This window comes from Vombatus ursinus, unplaced genomic scaffold (genome assembly GCF_900497805.2).
Source record: "Vombatus ursinus unplaced genomic scaffold, bare-nosed wombat genome assembly UNPS02014812.1, whole genome shotgun sequence".
In the NCBI taxonomy this organism is placed as follows: Eukaryota; Metazoa; Chordata; class Mammalia; order Diprotodontia; family Vombatidae; genus Vombatus; species Vombatus ursinus.
This window is the reverse complement of record NW_020954590.1, coordinates 40,343,187-40,359,701: the sequence shown is the minus strand read 5'-3', so window position 1 is coordinate 40,359,701 and position 16,515 is coordinate 40,343,187. Positions and strand designations below refer to the sequence as shown.

At 38.6% G+C, this 16,515-nt stretch overlaps 1 protein-coding gene across 3 annotated transcripts in view; it reads left to right on the top strand.

The window, feature by feature from the left end:
- Positions 1–16,515, top strand: part of LOC114053920 (receptor-type tyrosine-protein phosphatase mu) — a 958,135-nt gene that overhangs the window by 872,498 nt on the left and 69,122 nt on the right. For all 3 annotated transcript variants that reach the window (XM_027877057.1, XM_027877059.1, XM_027877058.1), the window contains one exon: positions 12,132–12,229. In XM_027877057.1, coding sequence (XP_027732858.1) covers positions 12,132–12,229 — 98 coding nt within the window. The remainder of the gene's footprint in view (positions 1–12,131; positions 12,230–16,515) is intronic.

Here is a 16,515-nt window from a genome sequence, read left to right as displayed (position 1 = left end):
TTTTAAGCTAAAAGTTTGTTTTTTTTTTTTTTTCAAAACTATACACCCTTATAAGACTTCCTTTTCCAATGCTGGGCCCTCTCATTCCAGTTCTGGGAACAAAAGGTGAAGGTATGACCCCATCAGGTCAGGCATAAGGTCTATTGCTTTTTCTCCAAACAAATATTAACATGGCTATTAACATCTCTAAAATCTAATCACTCAGAGTCCAGCCATACTGGAAAGATGAGGTAATCAAATCAGTAAAACCTTTGCTACTGGAAAGGATGAGTTAAATATACTCTGCTGTGGCTTTATTCATCTTCCTAGAGACTTCCCAAACATCCCTCCTTGAAGCCACTTGAAACTACTATATGTAGTCTCCCCCATTAGAATTTATGTCCCTAGAGTTCAGGGACTTTCTAGTTATTATACTTGTATCCCCAGCACTTAGTACTGTGCTTTGTATAAAGTAAGTGCTTAATAAATGCTCATTCTTTCTTAGTCATCTAGGCTGACTCACACCTGCATAAGAATCTCCTCTGTGGGTAAAATTGTTGGCGACACCACAAACCACAACCAAAACCAAAACCCAATACCCTGAATGTTGGTACCAACAAAGATTTATTGAGTTCACCAGCCAGGGAGCCCCACCTGCAGGGCAGAAAATCCCTGAAGGAACAAAAGGACAAAGTTTATATAGGTTTCGTTTTAGGCAGGAGGTGAATTGGGCATGGGGTACCTTAGGATTATTCAAGGCTGTTCCTTGGAGAACTTGCAGGGTAGAGATAGGGAATGTGGTATCTTGTGATTGGACAGGCCTTTTACTGGCCTAGTAATGGGGAAGGCTCTTTTTCAGGTTAACTGTCTCTTGTAACTCCACCCTATTACAAAGACTGTCCTTGCTGCCTCAGCAGTAAGTAAAGGCTCAGAGAGAGTGGGGGTTGCAATACAAACAATACGTAGAGGAACTGCGTACAAAATGGAGTTGCTTTAGCTTTTTCTGCCACCCACATTTCTAGACCACATTCTTCAAGTGGGCATCCAAACCCTGTTTAAAGATCTGTAGTGAATAGAACTCCCTCCACCCCTACCATCACACTGGAACACATCTCTCAAGGCATCTCATTCTATTTTTGGATGTTTTGCCTTTTTGGAACCTACACTCATTGCTTTTAATTTCTGCCCTCTGGGAAAAGCAGAACAAATCTAATCTCTTTTCCATCAGAGTTTTTCAAATACATGAAGACAGCTGGCATAACCTTTCTAATTCTTCTCTTCTAAACATATCCAGTTCTTTCAAAAAGAGCTCATATTTTCTGGTAGTAGTAGTAGTAGTAGTTGTCATAGTAGTAGTAATAACTAATATTCATATAGAATTTTCTATGTCCTAAGCACCATGGTAAGTGGTTTATAATTATTATTTCATTTGAGCCTTACAAGAACCCTGGGAGGTAGGTGCTATTATTATCTCCATTTTACAGGTGAAGATACTGAGGCAAACAGAAGTTAAGTGACTTGTCCAGGGTCCCACAGTTAGTGGGATTTGAACTCAGGTCTTCCTGCATTCTAGCTTTTTGAGACATTTTTGAATCCTGACTGTTAGCTGTTCTTCCTAGATTGCATATGCATAGTGTTGAGTAGACACAAATATGTTACATGGGTTGTACCTACAGTAACAGGATTATAAAAATGGTGATTTTTTTTTTGTCTGTTTGTGGAAGAAATGTGGAGAGCCTGGAAATTTCTGACTTACTCCTCCATCTTCCCAAAATGCAGTCAGACCACAGTGTAATAGTTTTCAAGGGACTCCCAAAGTGTTTATAATATGTCTTGTATTTGTTGGCAATTACAAGTCATACTAATCTAATATCTTCATTTTAACGAGAAGGAAACTGAGGCAAAGTAGTTTGTCCAGGAAGCAATGGCTGATAACAATAAAAATAATGATGATGATGATGATGATGATGAGGATGATGATGATGATGATACTAGCATTTAAAGGTTTGCAAAGCTGTTTACATTTCATTCTCACAACAACCCTGGGTGGTAGATACTGTTATCCCCAGTTTATAGATGAGGAAACTGACACATACAGAGGCAAAGCCAGGATATCAGTGAGTCACTACACATGTTTAAAGCACTTACAATGTGCTCAACCCTAGGGATACAAAACAAAGATGGTTCCTGCCTTCTCGAGGAGCTTACAATCTAATGGGGAGACAGAACATAGAAGGAAATTGACAAGGTGGGAGAGAGGGAAGACGGAAGGAAAGAGAAAAGGAGCCTAGCATGGAGCTTAATGGAGTCCAGTTCAAAGGGTGCAGCTAAGTGGAAAGTGAAGAGATGGCTGGCCTGGAACCCTCTTTAAATGGAGGTTTTGGGAGGAGTTTGTACCCACTCCCAATAATTTCCATTGTACCAAGCTGCTTCTCTATATGACAGTAGTCACTTTTGGTGTCTTTGAAACATCAATTTGTCTTCTAACCCAGCTATTACTGACGTAAGTAAACTTGAATAAGCCATGTGGAGTCCATGAGGTGAGAAGAGTGCAAGTCACTTTATCCCTCTGAGCCTCAATTTCCTCATCTCTAAAATGGGGAGAGTAATATTTACACCTCTTGACTCACAGAATGGTTGTGAGAAAAACTTATCTTTAAAATGTCATGTACATGTGGTTGAATGTTACAGAATTCTGGCTTTTAAATAACTTGCTTCAGGCATATGAAACATTCAGAGTCTGAATTAGATTGTGTCAAAGGAAAATGTGAAAGGGAGGTGTGTAAGTCATCAATCAAGGTTTAAAATTATCATTTAAAGTCTCCTTTTATTTTCCACAAACTTGAAGACTCATCCAACACAAAAGATTGCAGCCTTGAATTTCTGCTTTATATTTTGCATGCATGAGAAGGTGCTTTCTGCCTTTTTTCCTTCTGCAACTCTTGGTAGTGCTGACTGACCCTTCTGCCAACTTCCTTTCCTGCAAAGGGCCAGGGGTGTCAGCTATTATGGAGCAAATGGAGTGTGCGATGGGACTTATGCTACTGAAATGCAGAGACCTTCCCTCTCAGACACTTGAGTCCCACAAGGGGCAACTGCTGAGAATAACCTTCTTGCCTATTGTGCAAACATCTGTAAAGATTCCGCTGACAACAATTATAGCCTCTCTAGCTGTACCAGAAGCAGCTGAAAACAAATGCTGTTTTGCCTCTTGATCACAATAGTTCATCTCCTTGAGGGCTGGGTTTTTGTGTGGAGTTTGAGGCTTACTGTTTTAGATTCCTTTGTTTCAGATGCTTCTCACTGCTTTCCTCTTTTTCTTTTTCTTCTTTGGTTTTTTTTTTCTTATTTGTTTGTTTTCCTCATGACAGGGAGGGTAGTCAGTCACTAGTGACTTCTCAGCAGATCCCCCAAACAGCAAAGGTCCATGCTAACTAAGCCTGTTCTTCTGTGGCATAGGGAGAGAGGGATGCTGGGCGATTTAGTGCCTTTCCTTTCCTCCTGGCAGTTCGGTCCCTCGAGGGGGCAACCGCTGAGAATAACCATCTTGCTTACTGTGCGAACATCTGTAAACAGGCTGTCGACAGCACTTATAGCCTCTCATACCCTACCCAGAGCTGCTAAAATCATACTGTGTAGCTCTCAGTGACTATAAATTCTACCCCCTTCCCTGGCCCCTGGTGCTTTTCAATTTTGTCAGGAGAAAAGTGACAGTGAGTAATAATTTATTCACCTGTCAGGAAATAATTTGAAAAATGTCAAGAAGAAAAGAAAAATAGGGTTGAGAAGGATTACTTTAAAAGACCTGAAGTTTAGTGACTTCTCCTTCCTCCTTCCTACCCCCAAATGCCCAGGATTTGAAAGAAAATTTGAAAGTTATGTGGATAGATGAACAGAGCTATGTGGTTGGCAGAAAGTGAAAAACACACTTGCAACAATCAGCCAAAAGAATCTCCATCTTCCCTTCTCACCTCTAGGCAATTTTAATTATCATTGTCTTACTCTAGCAAGCAAGATTGAGGAGAAGCCCACCCAGCTTTCCATCAGAGGGCATTAGTTTCAGAGTTATTCCTCCAGTGATAGTGAAAACTGAAACAGGCACAGCCTATGGAAAGCAAAAAAGGATGAAACAATTAAGCAAGGCTGAGCCCCAAAGGCATGAGAATTAGAGGTGGGCATAATGGGTATTTCTAATTGATGAAATTAGATGTGGTGGGCTTAGAGCTTGGCTGCACCTTCAAATGGCCTCAACCACTCAAACACATCTTCTGGATCCTTGTACTTGAGTTGAGAGTTGACAGAAACTAAATTTAACTAACTCATTTTCCTATTTTAATCTTCCATGGAAGGTAGGTCAAAAGACAATGAAACAGTGAAAGACAGGTAGAATGTACTGCCCATTTGTGAATGCTGAATCTTTAATATATCTGTAGACAAATACCCTTTTGTTTCAAAGTCAAACCCTGTTTATTAATGAAAACCTTAAAAAATACTTGTCATCGAGCTGAGAACAATCAATCATTGATGCACTCTTAACCATCAAATGACACAGACCAAGTTTTTAGAAAAATGCATTAGCCTACCTTTAAAAATATTATTTCTTTTATGTAAAATTTTATGGGTGAGTTTTCTTCTACATAAATCAGGGAAGAAAGACATAGTCTTTGCTTCAAAGATCTTGTTTGCTGACTTAGACCTATCAATAATTTGAAAATGTATCACTCAGCTTCTCCAGTTACCTTAAAAAAAGACTCTGAAACCTAGAGCTTGAAAGGACATTGAGATCCAGTCCATCCCCCTCATTTTACAGATAAAAATATTGAGAGCAAGTAATCTGGTAAGAAGGTAACTATGAGCTTACCACATTTGATACTATAGCTAGAGAGAGAGAGAGAGACACTTAAGAGGGAGATGGGATTGCAGTGTTCAATGTATTAGATTGTTAGAACTTGTTCTTGGACTTTGAACCAGGGATATTTGGCCATATTCTGTGAGTATTCTGCTTAGTAGCTTAGAGCAGCATTTGGGCATGCAGTTATAAGACTATTTGTGAGTAAGGGATGCCATCCCTTTCTAAAAGAGTCCATAATAAGTGATTCTATTATGACAATCTAGAAGAAGGGATTCTATTCCAAATTTTAACCAGTAAACTCAGAATGAGGAAGAAATTATTTACTTGTGCAGGTCCCAACATAGCTTTTTGTTTTGTGTCTCTGAAATAAACAAAAAAAATGTGTGTGTTAGGACATCAACAGAAGAATTTATATCAAATTTTATTCACCTCTCTTCCAGAACACTCCAACCAATACTACCACCATCCTCATCACCATTACTATTGTTTGAGTCCCCACATGGGACATGATGCTGAGTAGCTAGTAAAACAGTTAATAAATATCAAGACATCTATTTGATTACAAATGTCACACTGAGATGATAACTTTGCTTCTTTGCAAATGTATGAGCCTCATGGTACACTTCCTATCCTTCTACCTTTTACCTCCTGATAGGTCAGTGTAACACTCTGAAAGCCAGGAATTTTTTTTATAAACAATTTTTTAATATGTGTTTTTAAAACTTTTGGTTACAAATTTTCTCCTTTCCTCCCTCCCCACCCACCCTCATTGAAAAGGCGGGAAACTTGATCCAGGTTAGAGATGTGTAGTCATGCAAAACACTTCCATAGTAGTCATGTTGTGAAAAACTAAGTATATTTCCCTTCATCCTATCCTACCCCCCATTTATTCTATTCTCTCTTTTAACCCTGTCCCTCCTCAGAAGGGTTTACTTCTGATTATCCCCTCCTCCAGTCTGCCCTCCCCTCTATCATCCTCCTGCTCTCTTGTCCCTTTCCCCCCTTATTTTCCTGTAGGGTAAGATAGATTTCCATACCCAAATGTGTATGTTATTCCCTCCTTAAGCCAAATCCTATGAGAATAAGATTCACTCATTCCCTCTCACCTTTCCCTGTTTCCCCTCCACTGTAAAAGCCTTTTCTTGTATGTCTCATGTGGGACAGACCATTCTACCTCTCCCTTTCTCCTTCTCCCGGTATAATCGTCTCTTACCCCTTAATTTTATTTTCCAGATATCACCCCTTCATCTTCAACTCACCCTGTGCCCTCTGTCTATCTATCTATCTATCCATCTATCTATCTATCTATATTTTTCCCTCCCACTACCCTAATACTGACAAAGGACTCGTGAGTTACAAATATCGTCTTTCCATGCAGGAATGTAAACAGTTCAACCTTAATAAGTCTGTTATGATTTCTGTTTCCTGTTTACCTCTTCATGTTCCACTTGAGTCTTGTATTTGAAAATCAAATTTTCTATTCAGTTCTGGTCTTTTCATCAAGAATGCTCGAAAGTCCCCTATTTCACTGAATAACCATTTTTTCCCCTGAAGGATTATACTCGGTTTTGCTGGGTAGGTGATTCTTGGTTGTAATCCTATCTCCTTTGCCCTCTGGAATATTATATTCCATGCCCTCCAGTTCCTTACTGTAGAAGCTGCTAAATCTTGTGTCATCCTGATTGTGTTTCCACAATACTTGAATTGTTTCTTTCTGGCTGCCTGCAATATTTTCTCCTTGACCTGGGAATTCTGGAATTTGGCTACAATATTCCCAGGAGTTTTCCTTTGGGGATCTCTTTCAGGAGGAGATTGGTGGATTCTTTCAATTTCTATTTTGCCCTCTGGTTCTAAAATATCAGGGAAGTTTTCCTGGATAATTTCTTGAAAGATGATGTCTAGGCTCTTTTTTCAGTCATGGCTTTCAGATAGTCCAATAATTTTTAAATTCTCTCTCCTGGATCTATTTTCCAGGTCAGTTGTTTTTCCAATGAGATATTTCACATTCTCTTCTATTTTTTCATTCTTTTGGATTTGTTTTATAGTGCCTCGTTTTCTCATAAAGTCACTAACTTCCAATTTCTCCATTCTAATTTTTAAGGAAGTATTTTCTTCAGTAATCTTTTGGATTTCCTTTTCCTTTTGGTCAATTTTGCTTTTTTAGGGCATTCTTCTCCTCATTGGCTTTTTGGACCTTTTTTACCATTTGGGTTAGGCTATTTTTCAAAGTGCTATTTTCTTCAGTTTTTGGGGGGTCTCCTTTAGCAAGCTTTTGACTTGTTTTTCATGATTTTCTTGCATCACTCTCAGTTTTGCCTCTACTTCTCTTACTTGCTTCACAAAATCCTTTTTGAGCTCTTCCATGGCCTGGGACCAATTCATATTTTCCTTGGAGGCTTTGGATGTAGGAGATTTGACTTTGTTGTCTTCTTCTGGTTGTATGTTTTGATCTTCTTTGTCACCAAAGTAAGATAATATAGTCTGACTCTTTTTGCACTGCTTACTCATGATCCCGGCCAATTACTTGAGTTTTAAACTCTTTATTAAGGTAAAAGTCTGCTTCCAGTGTGGAGAATGTGCTGTCCCAAGCTTCAGGGGTTTGTACTGCTGTTTTCAGAGGTACTTTTAGGGACCTGTAAATTTTCAGTTCTTCCACGGCACTATAATCAAGGGCCAGGTGTTTACTCCTTTCCTGGCCTGTGCTGTGGTCTGTGAGTGACCACAAGCACTCTTTTCTGTCTTGGAACTGTGAGGAGGATTTCCTCTCCACCACCACTACAAGCTCCACCAGGCCAGCGCTCCTCCTCGCCCCAGAACCGCCACCTAGAACTGTGACCCAGATCCAAGCACGGTCAAAGCAAGAGAATCCTACACCAGCAGAGAGATCCCTGCAATCCCCTTCTAATCAGCCACTTGATTCCCCTTCAGTCTGTGGGCCAGAAGCTCAGGAGGCAGTCACTGCCTGGGGCTGGAGCTGAAAACCACTGTGCTTCTCTCTCACCGCAGACACAGACTTTTCCCACTGCCCTTCTAAGTTGTCTTTGGCGTTTGTGGGTTGAGAGGTCTTGAAACCGTCACATCTGCCCGAGATTCAGTCCACTGAGGCCTGCTCCAAGTTCACTATGGCGTGTGTGCCCACGCTGAACTGTGCTCCTCTCCCATCCTGGCACAATATACCTTTCTGATCAACCATCCGGGTTGTCTTGGCTGGATATTTGTTTCACTCTGTCTTTTTGTGGGTTCTGCTGCTTTAGACTTTGTTTAGAGCCATTTTTATAGGTATTTGGAGGGGTTTGGGGGAGAGCTCAAGCAAGTCACTGCTTTTACTCCACCATCTTGGCTCCACAGAAAGCCAGGAATTTGTCAAACAATGAATTCTGGTGTTTCCTTATAGTGACTGTAACTTTAGATCAGAAGTCATTTAAATTTCAAAACCTTGAATCAAAATGCAAAATAAGACATAAATTTTTGGACACAGCTAATGTGGAAATTTGTTTTGCTTGATTATGTATATTTATTACAAAGAGTTGTTTTTTTTTTTTATTTCTTTAACCAGTAGGGGTGAAGAGAGTAACACGAAAGAAAAGAGTCACTAGGCATCTTTTTAAAATAAATGCAGAGAGAACAAAAGACCAGATAAGCAAGACAGTTTTGAAAGCTACTAACTTTTATTGTATTTATTTATTTTTGTTTATTAAATGTATTATTTTATTATTCTATTTATATTTAATTGCTTATTATTTATTAATATAATACTTTAAATTTAATAAGAAGCAAGCTCTACATAATAAAGATCTGCAGTTTTGTGTACCATCTTCTTTGTCTGTTCTATGTATATTGAAATTTTTTTTAAAATCTAAGAGTTTGTTGAGTAGAAAGAACTCTGATTCAGAATCAGGTGACCTGGATCTCAACTTGCACCTTTGCCATTTAATACCTGTGTGATCTTATGCAAATTGCTTAACCTTTCTAGATTCACTTTCCTGATCTGTAAAATGTGGGGTTGAACTTTATGTCCTCCAAAGGCCCTTTCAGGTCTAAATTTATGGTTGTAAAATAAGAACCTATCTTAGACAAGAAATAGGAGAAGGAATCCATGGAAAAAGCATACATAGTCCTGTGAATCAGTCAAGTACTAAGCACTTCTTATGTCTTAAGCACTTCTCTAGCTGCTATGGAAACAATGGGAAAAAAACCAGCCTCTGCCCTGAAGGAGGGCATTATATTCATTATATTAAAATGAGGGAGACAACTATTGACACACACAAAGTAAATATAGATCAGATAGAAGATAGATTTAGCAGGGAAAAACATTAACCTCTCCAGTGACCAAGAAAAGCCTTCTAGGCAGAGGAAGTGGTTCTTGAGCTGAGTTTGAAAAGAAGATAACACCTGTTAAATACCTTAGCTTACAAAGGCCAAGGTCTCCCACTGCATCCTGGGCCATCTCCAGTGGTCCTGATCTATCTCTAGCCACGGGACCCAGATGGCTCTGGAGGAGAAAAGGAGGCTGGTGACTTTGCAGAGCCCTCCCTCGCTTAAATCCAATTCACTTGCATGTTATGGCATCACCTCCCTGGTATTATGGTCCTCTTTGAGAAGGATCAGTGATGTCAAAATCAAATAGAAATGGGGGCCAATAAACCATACATATGGATCCCTGTGGTTGCATATTGACTAAGAAAACCACATATTAACATTTTTATGTTTTATTTTGTTTTTAATTATTTCACTAAATATTTGACAATTACATTTTAATCTTGTTATTTTTGACACATGTGGATTAAAATGATTTCCTATGGCTCCATCTAGTTCTGAATATGTGCTCGAATGTCATTGTGTTTCTGAAATGAAGTACATTGGTTCAGTTCAAAACCATTTCTTGCTCACTTCAGAAAGTAAAGTTTATAAATTAGACTAATTTAACAGATAGCACAGAATAAGAAAAATTTCCAAAAGAAGAAAAGGCCATTTGTTCTAGAGGCACATTTCATTTTATGTACCATTTCCCTAGAATATCAGACAATTATTAGCTAGAAGAGTAATGTCACCCATTTTTTAAAGATAAGTCCGCTCTTGAGTATTTTAGAGATAAATAGCTCAATGATGAAGAAATCACTTTCTTTCATTGTACTAGTTTAAGAAGGATTTTTTTATCAGAAGCAGATATTTTTGATCACATGAGAAAATCTGACCATGAATGAAAAATTTGGTATTTCTGTCAATGATACTTCAGATAAAAATAGTTTTTGGATAGATGCTCTGAAGCCATGGAACTATTCTAAAGGGTTCATGAATATATAATGCAAATATGTAAGTAAACAAACATACCATATACATACATATATGCATATATAGTATGTATATCTATTATAATACATAACCTACATACATGTATGTGTATAGTATCTATTATATGGTATGCATGTAAACATGCATATGTTTATGTATGTAGTTCCCCAAGCCTGATCCTGGATTTCAAGGTACAGTCAGCTGATCAGCTCATTGCTACCCAGGATATTGATATTGTTTCTGGTTCTGGGACATGAAGCAGCAAGTGCCTTAGTACAGGCAACCAGCCCTGCCTAGAATCTTGCAGGCTGCCTCTAAGATATCAGGGATGCAATTAGGGTCCAATGCAATTCAATAAATCCAATCCAATAAACATTTACCGACTGCCAGGCACTGTGCTAATCGAGGGGATACAAATTAATAAAAAAGAGATAAATCCTTCCCTTGAGGAGCTTACAATCAAAAGGGAGAGACAGCACAAAAAAGGTTGCAAAAAGGGGTAGAAGAGGGAGGGTCAGGAAACCAGGAGGAATTTAGTTCTGTGGAGTTGAAACCAGGCAGAGCAGCAGGTGCCAGATGGAGTGATGTGAGAGTCCAGTTTCTGCCCTCTGTAAAGGAAGGTATTGGGAGGAATTTGGTACTCCACCTGCCAACCCTCGAAACAGAGGGAAAAGGATACTGAGGAAGGTGGAAGCAATCGAGACTTGAGTTAGCAGCATGGTAGTGAGTTTAAAAGTGATAAGCTTTAACCTAGGAAGGGCATCTTGTTTCCTGGAGTTGAAACCAGGCAGGACAGCAGATTCAAAATAGAAATCTTTCAACTCCAGACATTTTCTCTGGTTGGCCTCCATGCATTCAACTCTTTCCTTTCTCATCTCCACCTACTACTTTCTCTGGCTTCCTTGAAGTTTTAGCTAAAGTCCTACCTTTTTACAAGATGCGTTTCTCATTTATCCTTAAATCTTAGTGCTTTCCCTGTGAGATTATTTCCACTTTATTCTAGCTGTTTCTTATTTGTGGGCAGCTGTTTGTTTGTCATCTCACCCCCTTAGACTGTGAGCTCCTTGAGAACAAGGTTGGTGTTTTTGCCTTTCTTTGTATCTCGAGTACTTGGCACAGTGCCTGGCATGTAGTAGGTGCTTGTGCACTTAACTTGTAGTATTTTGTGCTGAGGGCAAAAGGAAGCTTTTTACAAGCACACTAATCCAGAATAAGCACGGATTCCAGCTACCTCTGAATCCACCAATCATGAGCAGGCCAAAGATGGATAAACATGGGCAAGTGGTAGAAGTCTTTTGGACATACAGTGATTTTGCTTGTTTTTGTGATGGTAACTAGGAGATATAGTAGAGAAAGTATTGGACTTAAAGCTAGAAAGAATGGAGTTGGAATCCTGCCTCAGATACATGCTGACTGTATAACCCTACGAAAGTCACAACTTTTTCAGGCTCATTTTCCTCATCTGTAAAATGGGGATGTAATCATATACCTTACATCACTAGGTTTTGTAGATTAAATGAGATGACATGCCACTTTACAAACCTTTAGTCATACATAATTGCTAGTGCTGTTGATATAATATTCTTCCTCCTTCTTCTGGTGAGAAGGGGCCCTATCTAACCAGACTGCATCACCAGTTTTCATATGTGTATAGATAGGCATTATGATTAATAAAATACAAACTCATTTAAAAGCATGACTGAAATCATAATAGCTTTTTGTTGTCCTGTATTTTTCAGTCCTTGGATGACTGATAGTGCAACTACTTAACATATAAGAATTCTTTAACATTTTTGATGATTTAAAGGAGGTCTTCATACTTGAAAAGTTCGTGAACTACTGCTTAGGAATATTTTAATACTGTTTATTTATTCTAATGACAAAGATGTATACATGTAGATACATAGCATATATATTTATAGATCTCTCTCTAAGTTCCCAGAAAGTAAGTCCTCAGCATCAGAAATTTATTTTTCTAAAATAACTCTTCTTTCCTGTTTTCTTTTAGGACCAATGCAAGAAACAATATATGATTTCTGGAGAATGGTGTGGCATGAAAACACAGCCAGCATAATCATGGTCACCAACCTTGTGGAAGTAGGGAGAGTAAGTTGGATTTGTACCAAAGGAAATAACCAAATGCTTTGCCGGTTACTTAGTTTGGGTTATCAAGTAATAAATAAGCCAAGTATTTACAGTACCACATGTACTTCTTAAAATACAAACTATTACAACTCCTCCTCCAGCTGCTGCATTGGGCTATAGATTATCTTTAAACACAGCTTGCTTGCCTTGGTTGCGATGGCAACAGACAAGAGAACCATGCAAGATATAAAAGCCTGGCTGACGTTGGGCATATAAAATCACCTCTAAGTACAGTATAGATGTTTATTGTTAGGTATCCGACCTGGGTGTGTACCACATTAGAAATGTGATAGAGAATTTCCCAATTCTGGGAAACAGGCCTTGTCATTTGGAGGTAAAATGGGAAGGTAAGCACAGAACTTTTACTTACTTGGGCAAATAGCTTGACCACTTCCCCATACCTCAGCTTTAGGGCCTATGGAATAGGGTCGAGGGGCTTTCCAGCGTTCTGGATCGGTGAGGGAATCTGTACTGTTGTGTGTGATGGCTGTTTTTATTTATCCAGGAAACCGTTGAGTGGTCATTGTAAACTATGCGATCTTGTACTTCCAAACAAAATTTAAAAGTGAGAAGATAAACTTGGTGAGACTCCAGATGCTTTAGTTTAGAGTCCACTAGATAGAACACATCTGTTTAATTATAGGAAAGGAAGTAGGGAAAGACCACCATAAGTGGTAATACATTAGCTCATCAAGGGTGTCAGTCAGTCCTCTCTATTGACCCAGCCACTGCAAGAGGAAACCAGGAAATTAAATATAGATAGTACTTCAGTCACTGGGCTGTGCACTAAGGGGAAAACCTATTGTTTCTTTATGTGCTCTGCCAGACTGCTTGAATGTGTCCTAAACTTGCCCTACCTCTCTGTATTTGCATATATCATTTCCTATAGAAGAAACAAATCCCCACCTGCCCCACATCCATTCCCACATCTCTGCCTATTGAAATTTTCCTCCTGTTTCAGTTCCAAACTCAGATGCTACTTCCTCCATGATCCCTTCTCTGTTTCATCCATGATTATCAATTAATCACTAAGCATTTGATAAGCATTTACAATGTGCCTGGTGCTATGCTAAGCTCTGGGGATAATGAAACAGTTCCTGCCCTCAAGAAGCTTACATTCTAGAAGGAAAGACAATACATACACATGTAAATGTATGCAAAATAAGTATATAAAATACATGCAAAATTAATACAAGATAATTTGGAGAAGAACAGATTAGCAGCTACTGAGAAAGGCCTCATGAAGGTGGCACTTGAACTGAACTTAGGATGAAACTGGTAATTCTAAAAAGCAGAGGCAATGGAAAAGGAAAAGAATTGAAGGCATGGGGGATAATCTGTGCCCAGGAATAAACATGGCATTTCCAATGTTATATGTGAAGAAAAGCGAGAAGACCAGTTTGGGTGGACAATACAACTTCTGAAAAGGGGCAATACAGAATGGAAAGGGAAGTTAAAGTCAGGTTGTAATGGGTTTTAAATAATTTACAATAATAAAATAATACTAATAGCATTTATATAGATCCTGCTATGTGCCAGGCACTGTGCTGAGTATTTTTATAAACGTCACATTTGTTCTTCACAACAACTCTGGGAGGTAGATGCCATTACAATACACATAATTGATTTAATTATTTAGAAAAGGGAGCAATTATTCCAATAAGAGGGTCATATGTTCTGACCTGACCACTCTCAGGATGGACAGGTTTGTAGCTAAAATTTGTATTGTTCTTTTGTATTCAGTATATGTTTAAATGTTCAAAAAAGGAAAAAAAATAAATAGGCTGTCCCCTTTAAGCAAAGCCCCTTGTTAAGAATCAATTCTGAAACCTCTCTGGGAAGCACATGGTGTTAACAACAACGAAAAAGCAGAATTTAGTTAAACAAATCTCTTCAGTGTTAATTTAGAAAGGATTGAGGGAGTTAGAAAAGTTTGGTATTAAGTAGCAGAACTCACATTCAAACTGAGGTCAAAATCCAGTAGTCTTTCCTTTGCAGTTTAACTCATCTTGTTGGGGCAGGTAGGTGGTGTAGTGGTTAAAGCACCAGCCCTGGAGTAAGGAGGACTGGAGTTCAAATGTGGCCTCAGATACTTTACACTTACTAGCTGTATGACCCTGGGCAAGTCACTTAACCCCAATTGCCTCACAACAAATAAATTACCTTGTTAGATAAAATGAAGAGAAGTGTTATTTTACCATGGTTAATGGTTAAGTACACATTACTAAAACTCAAAATGTATAACATATAATTCTGACTCTGTACTTACTTGTGTGATCTTGGGCAAGGACTTCTCTGGTCCTCAGTGTCTTCATCTATAAAATGAGAGAGTCATATGAAATTATTTCTAACCTCCAGGTGTAAATCCTATTACTTGAGTCACTGAGCAAAAATAATAACTAGAATTTATATAAGGCTTTGTGGTTTATAAAGTGCTTTACAAATATTAGTATATTTTGTCCTTACAATAATCCTGGGATGAAGGTGCTGTTCTTATTCCCATTTTACAGATAAGGAAACTGAGATAGACAAAAATTAAGTGATTTGCCCTGAGTCAAAGAACTAGTTAGTGTCTAAGGCTGGATTTGAACTCAGGTCTTCCTGAGTCCAGGCCCAGCACTCTATCCACTGCTCCACTTAATCCCCTGCTCCAGTTATACCTCCTTCCTGCTGGAAAGGAAATTGATACTGGGAAAAGAACAAAAAATATATACATTTTGTCATAAGATTAAGAAAAGGAGAATCCCTGTCTGACGTTGCTGAGATATACATTCTTCCTTGCTTCAAAATCAGTTTTAATCTCACAATAGAATTCTATAACATATAGCTAGATGTGCATCTTTTGACAAGGGAGAAGGAAAAGGAGGAGAAAGAAAAGGACAAGGGGAGGAAGAAGGAGGAGGAGGAGAAAGAGGAGGAAGAGGATAAGAATAAGAATCAGGGCAGTAGAATTATAATATGTACATGTTAGGGGTAAACATACCCCTTTGAAAGTGTGGAGAGTCACTCTTTCAGGAAGAGAGGAAACTATAAGAGCCACGCAGATAGAGTGTGGCTTACCCAGAATTTTTTTGGATATGGTAAGTCATTCTTAGTATTTATGGGAAGAAGATAAGAAGTCTGGGCTTGGACTCAGGAAGACTTTTGTTCAAATTCTGCCTTTCATACCAGCTCTGTGAACCTAGGCAAGGCAAATAATTTCTGTTTACCTCAGGCAGCTCCCTAGGACTTAACTGCTATTAATAGAATGAGTTTCTATCCTAGGAAGGCATTGTGTGAAGAGTGTCAGAGTCAGAAGGTCAGGATTTAAATCTCACCTTTAGCATTTAATTTCTCTTAGCCTGTTTCCTCATATGTATTACTTAGGTTGCCTACATCACAAGGTTGTTGAGAAGAACCAAAGCCAGTACAGTATTATTATTAATTTACACATATACCTTTAAGGACACAAAAGTTCATCATAGGAAGACTCTTTAGCTTGTCATTTTCATAGAGTTGGAAGTATGACTGTGGATGGACAGTTAGCTAATTGTTATTTTTGCCTAAGAAAAGGAGAGAAGTCAGAAGACTAATAGAGAACATACGTTCTCTTTCAACAAGGGAGGGAATCAAACCCATTATTGTTCAATGTTTTCTAAGGGTGAATTTAAGAACGTTTTCAATATACCATCAGTAAAAAAGCTACTTTTGTTTTTCCCCATCTCAACACCAAAGTCAGCGATGACCATAGAAATATATGTGTGCTCAGAGTTGGCACTTATTAGCAAGCAGCTACTATGCCAGAAAGAAGGTAATGGATTTACATGGGAGTTAAAGTGGTTTTGATTTATATTTTTAATTTCTCAGAGGCAGGTGCTGGGTATTTTCCCCTTAAAAACAGATGTTGTCATAGAAAGAATATTCTTTGCACATTGTCACTTTTAAAGGACCATGGGTCAGACTAAGGAACCAGCCAAGTGAATAGTGATCTTAAAATTCAGAACTCAGGCACACCTTGAGAACGTGATCAACTATGCATTTCAGCAAAGAAGCACACAGGTTAGCAAAGAAAGCAAGAGCATTCACTTCTCTTACTGTTCACTGAGGTCTCCGGCAACTGAGCTGGGTCATTTGTGTTAGGACATGACCTTACTGCGCATCAGAAACTGTTAGACATAACTAATGAATCAAAGTACTTGGTACTGATATACCAAAAAGAAAAAAAAGTGCCATCCACTTCCACACAGGTGACTGTAATTAAACAGAAT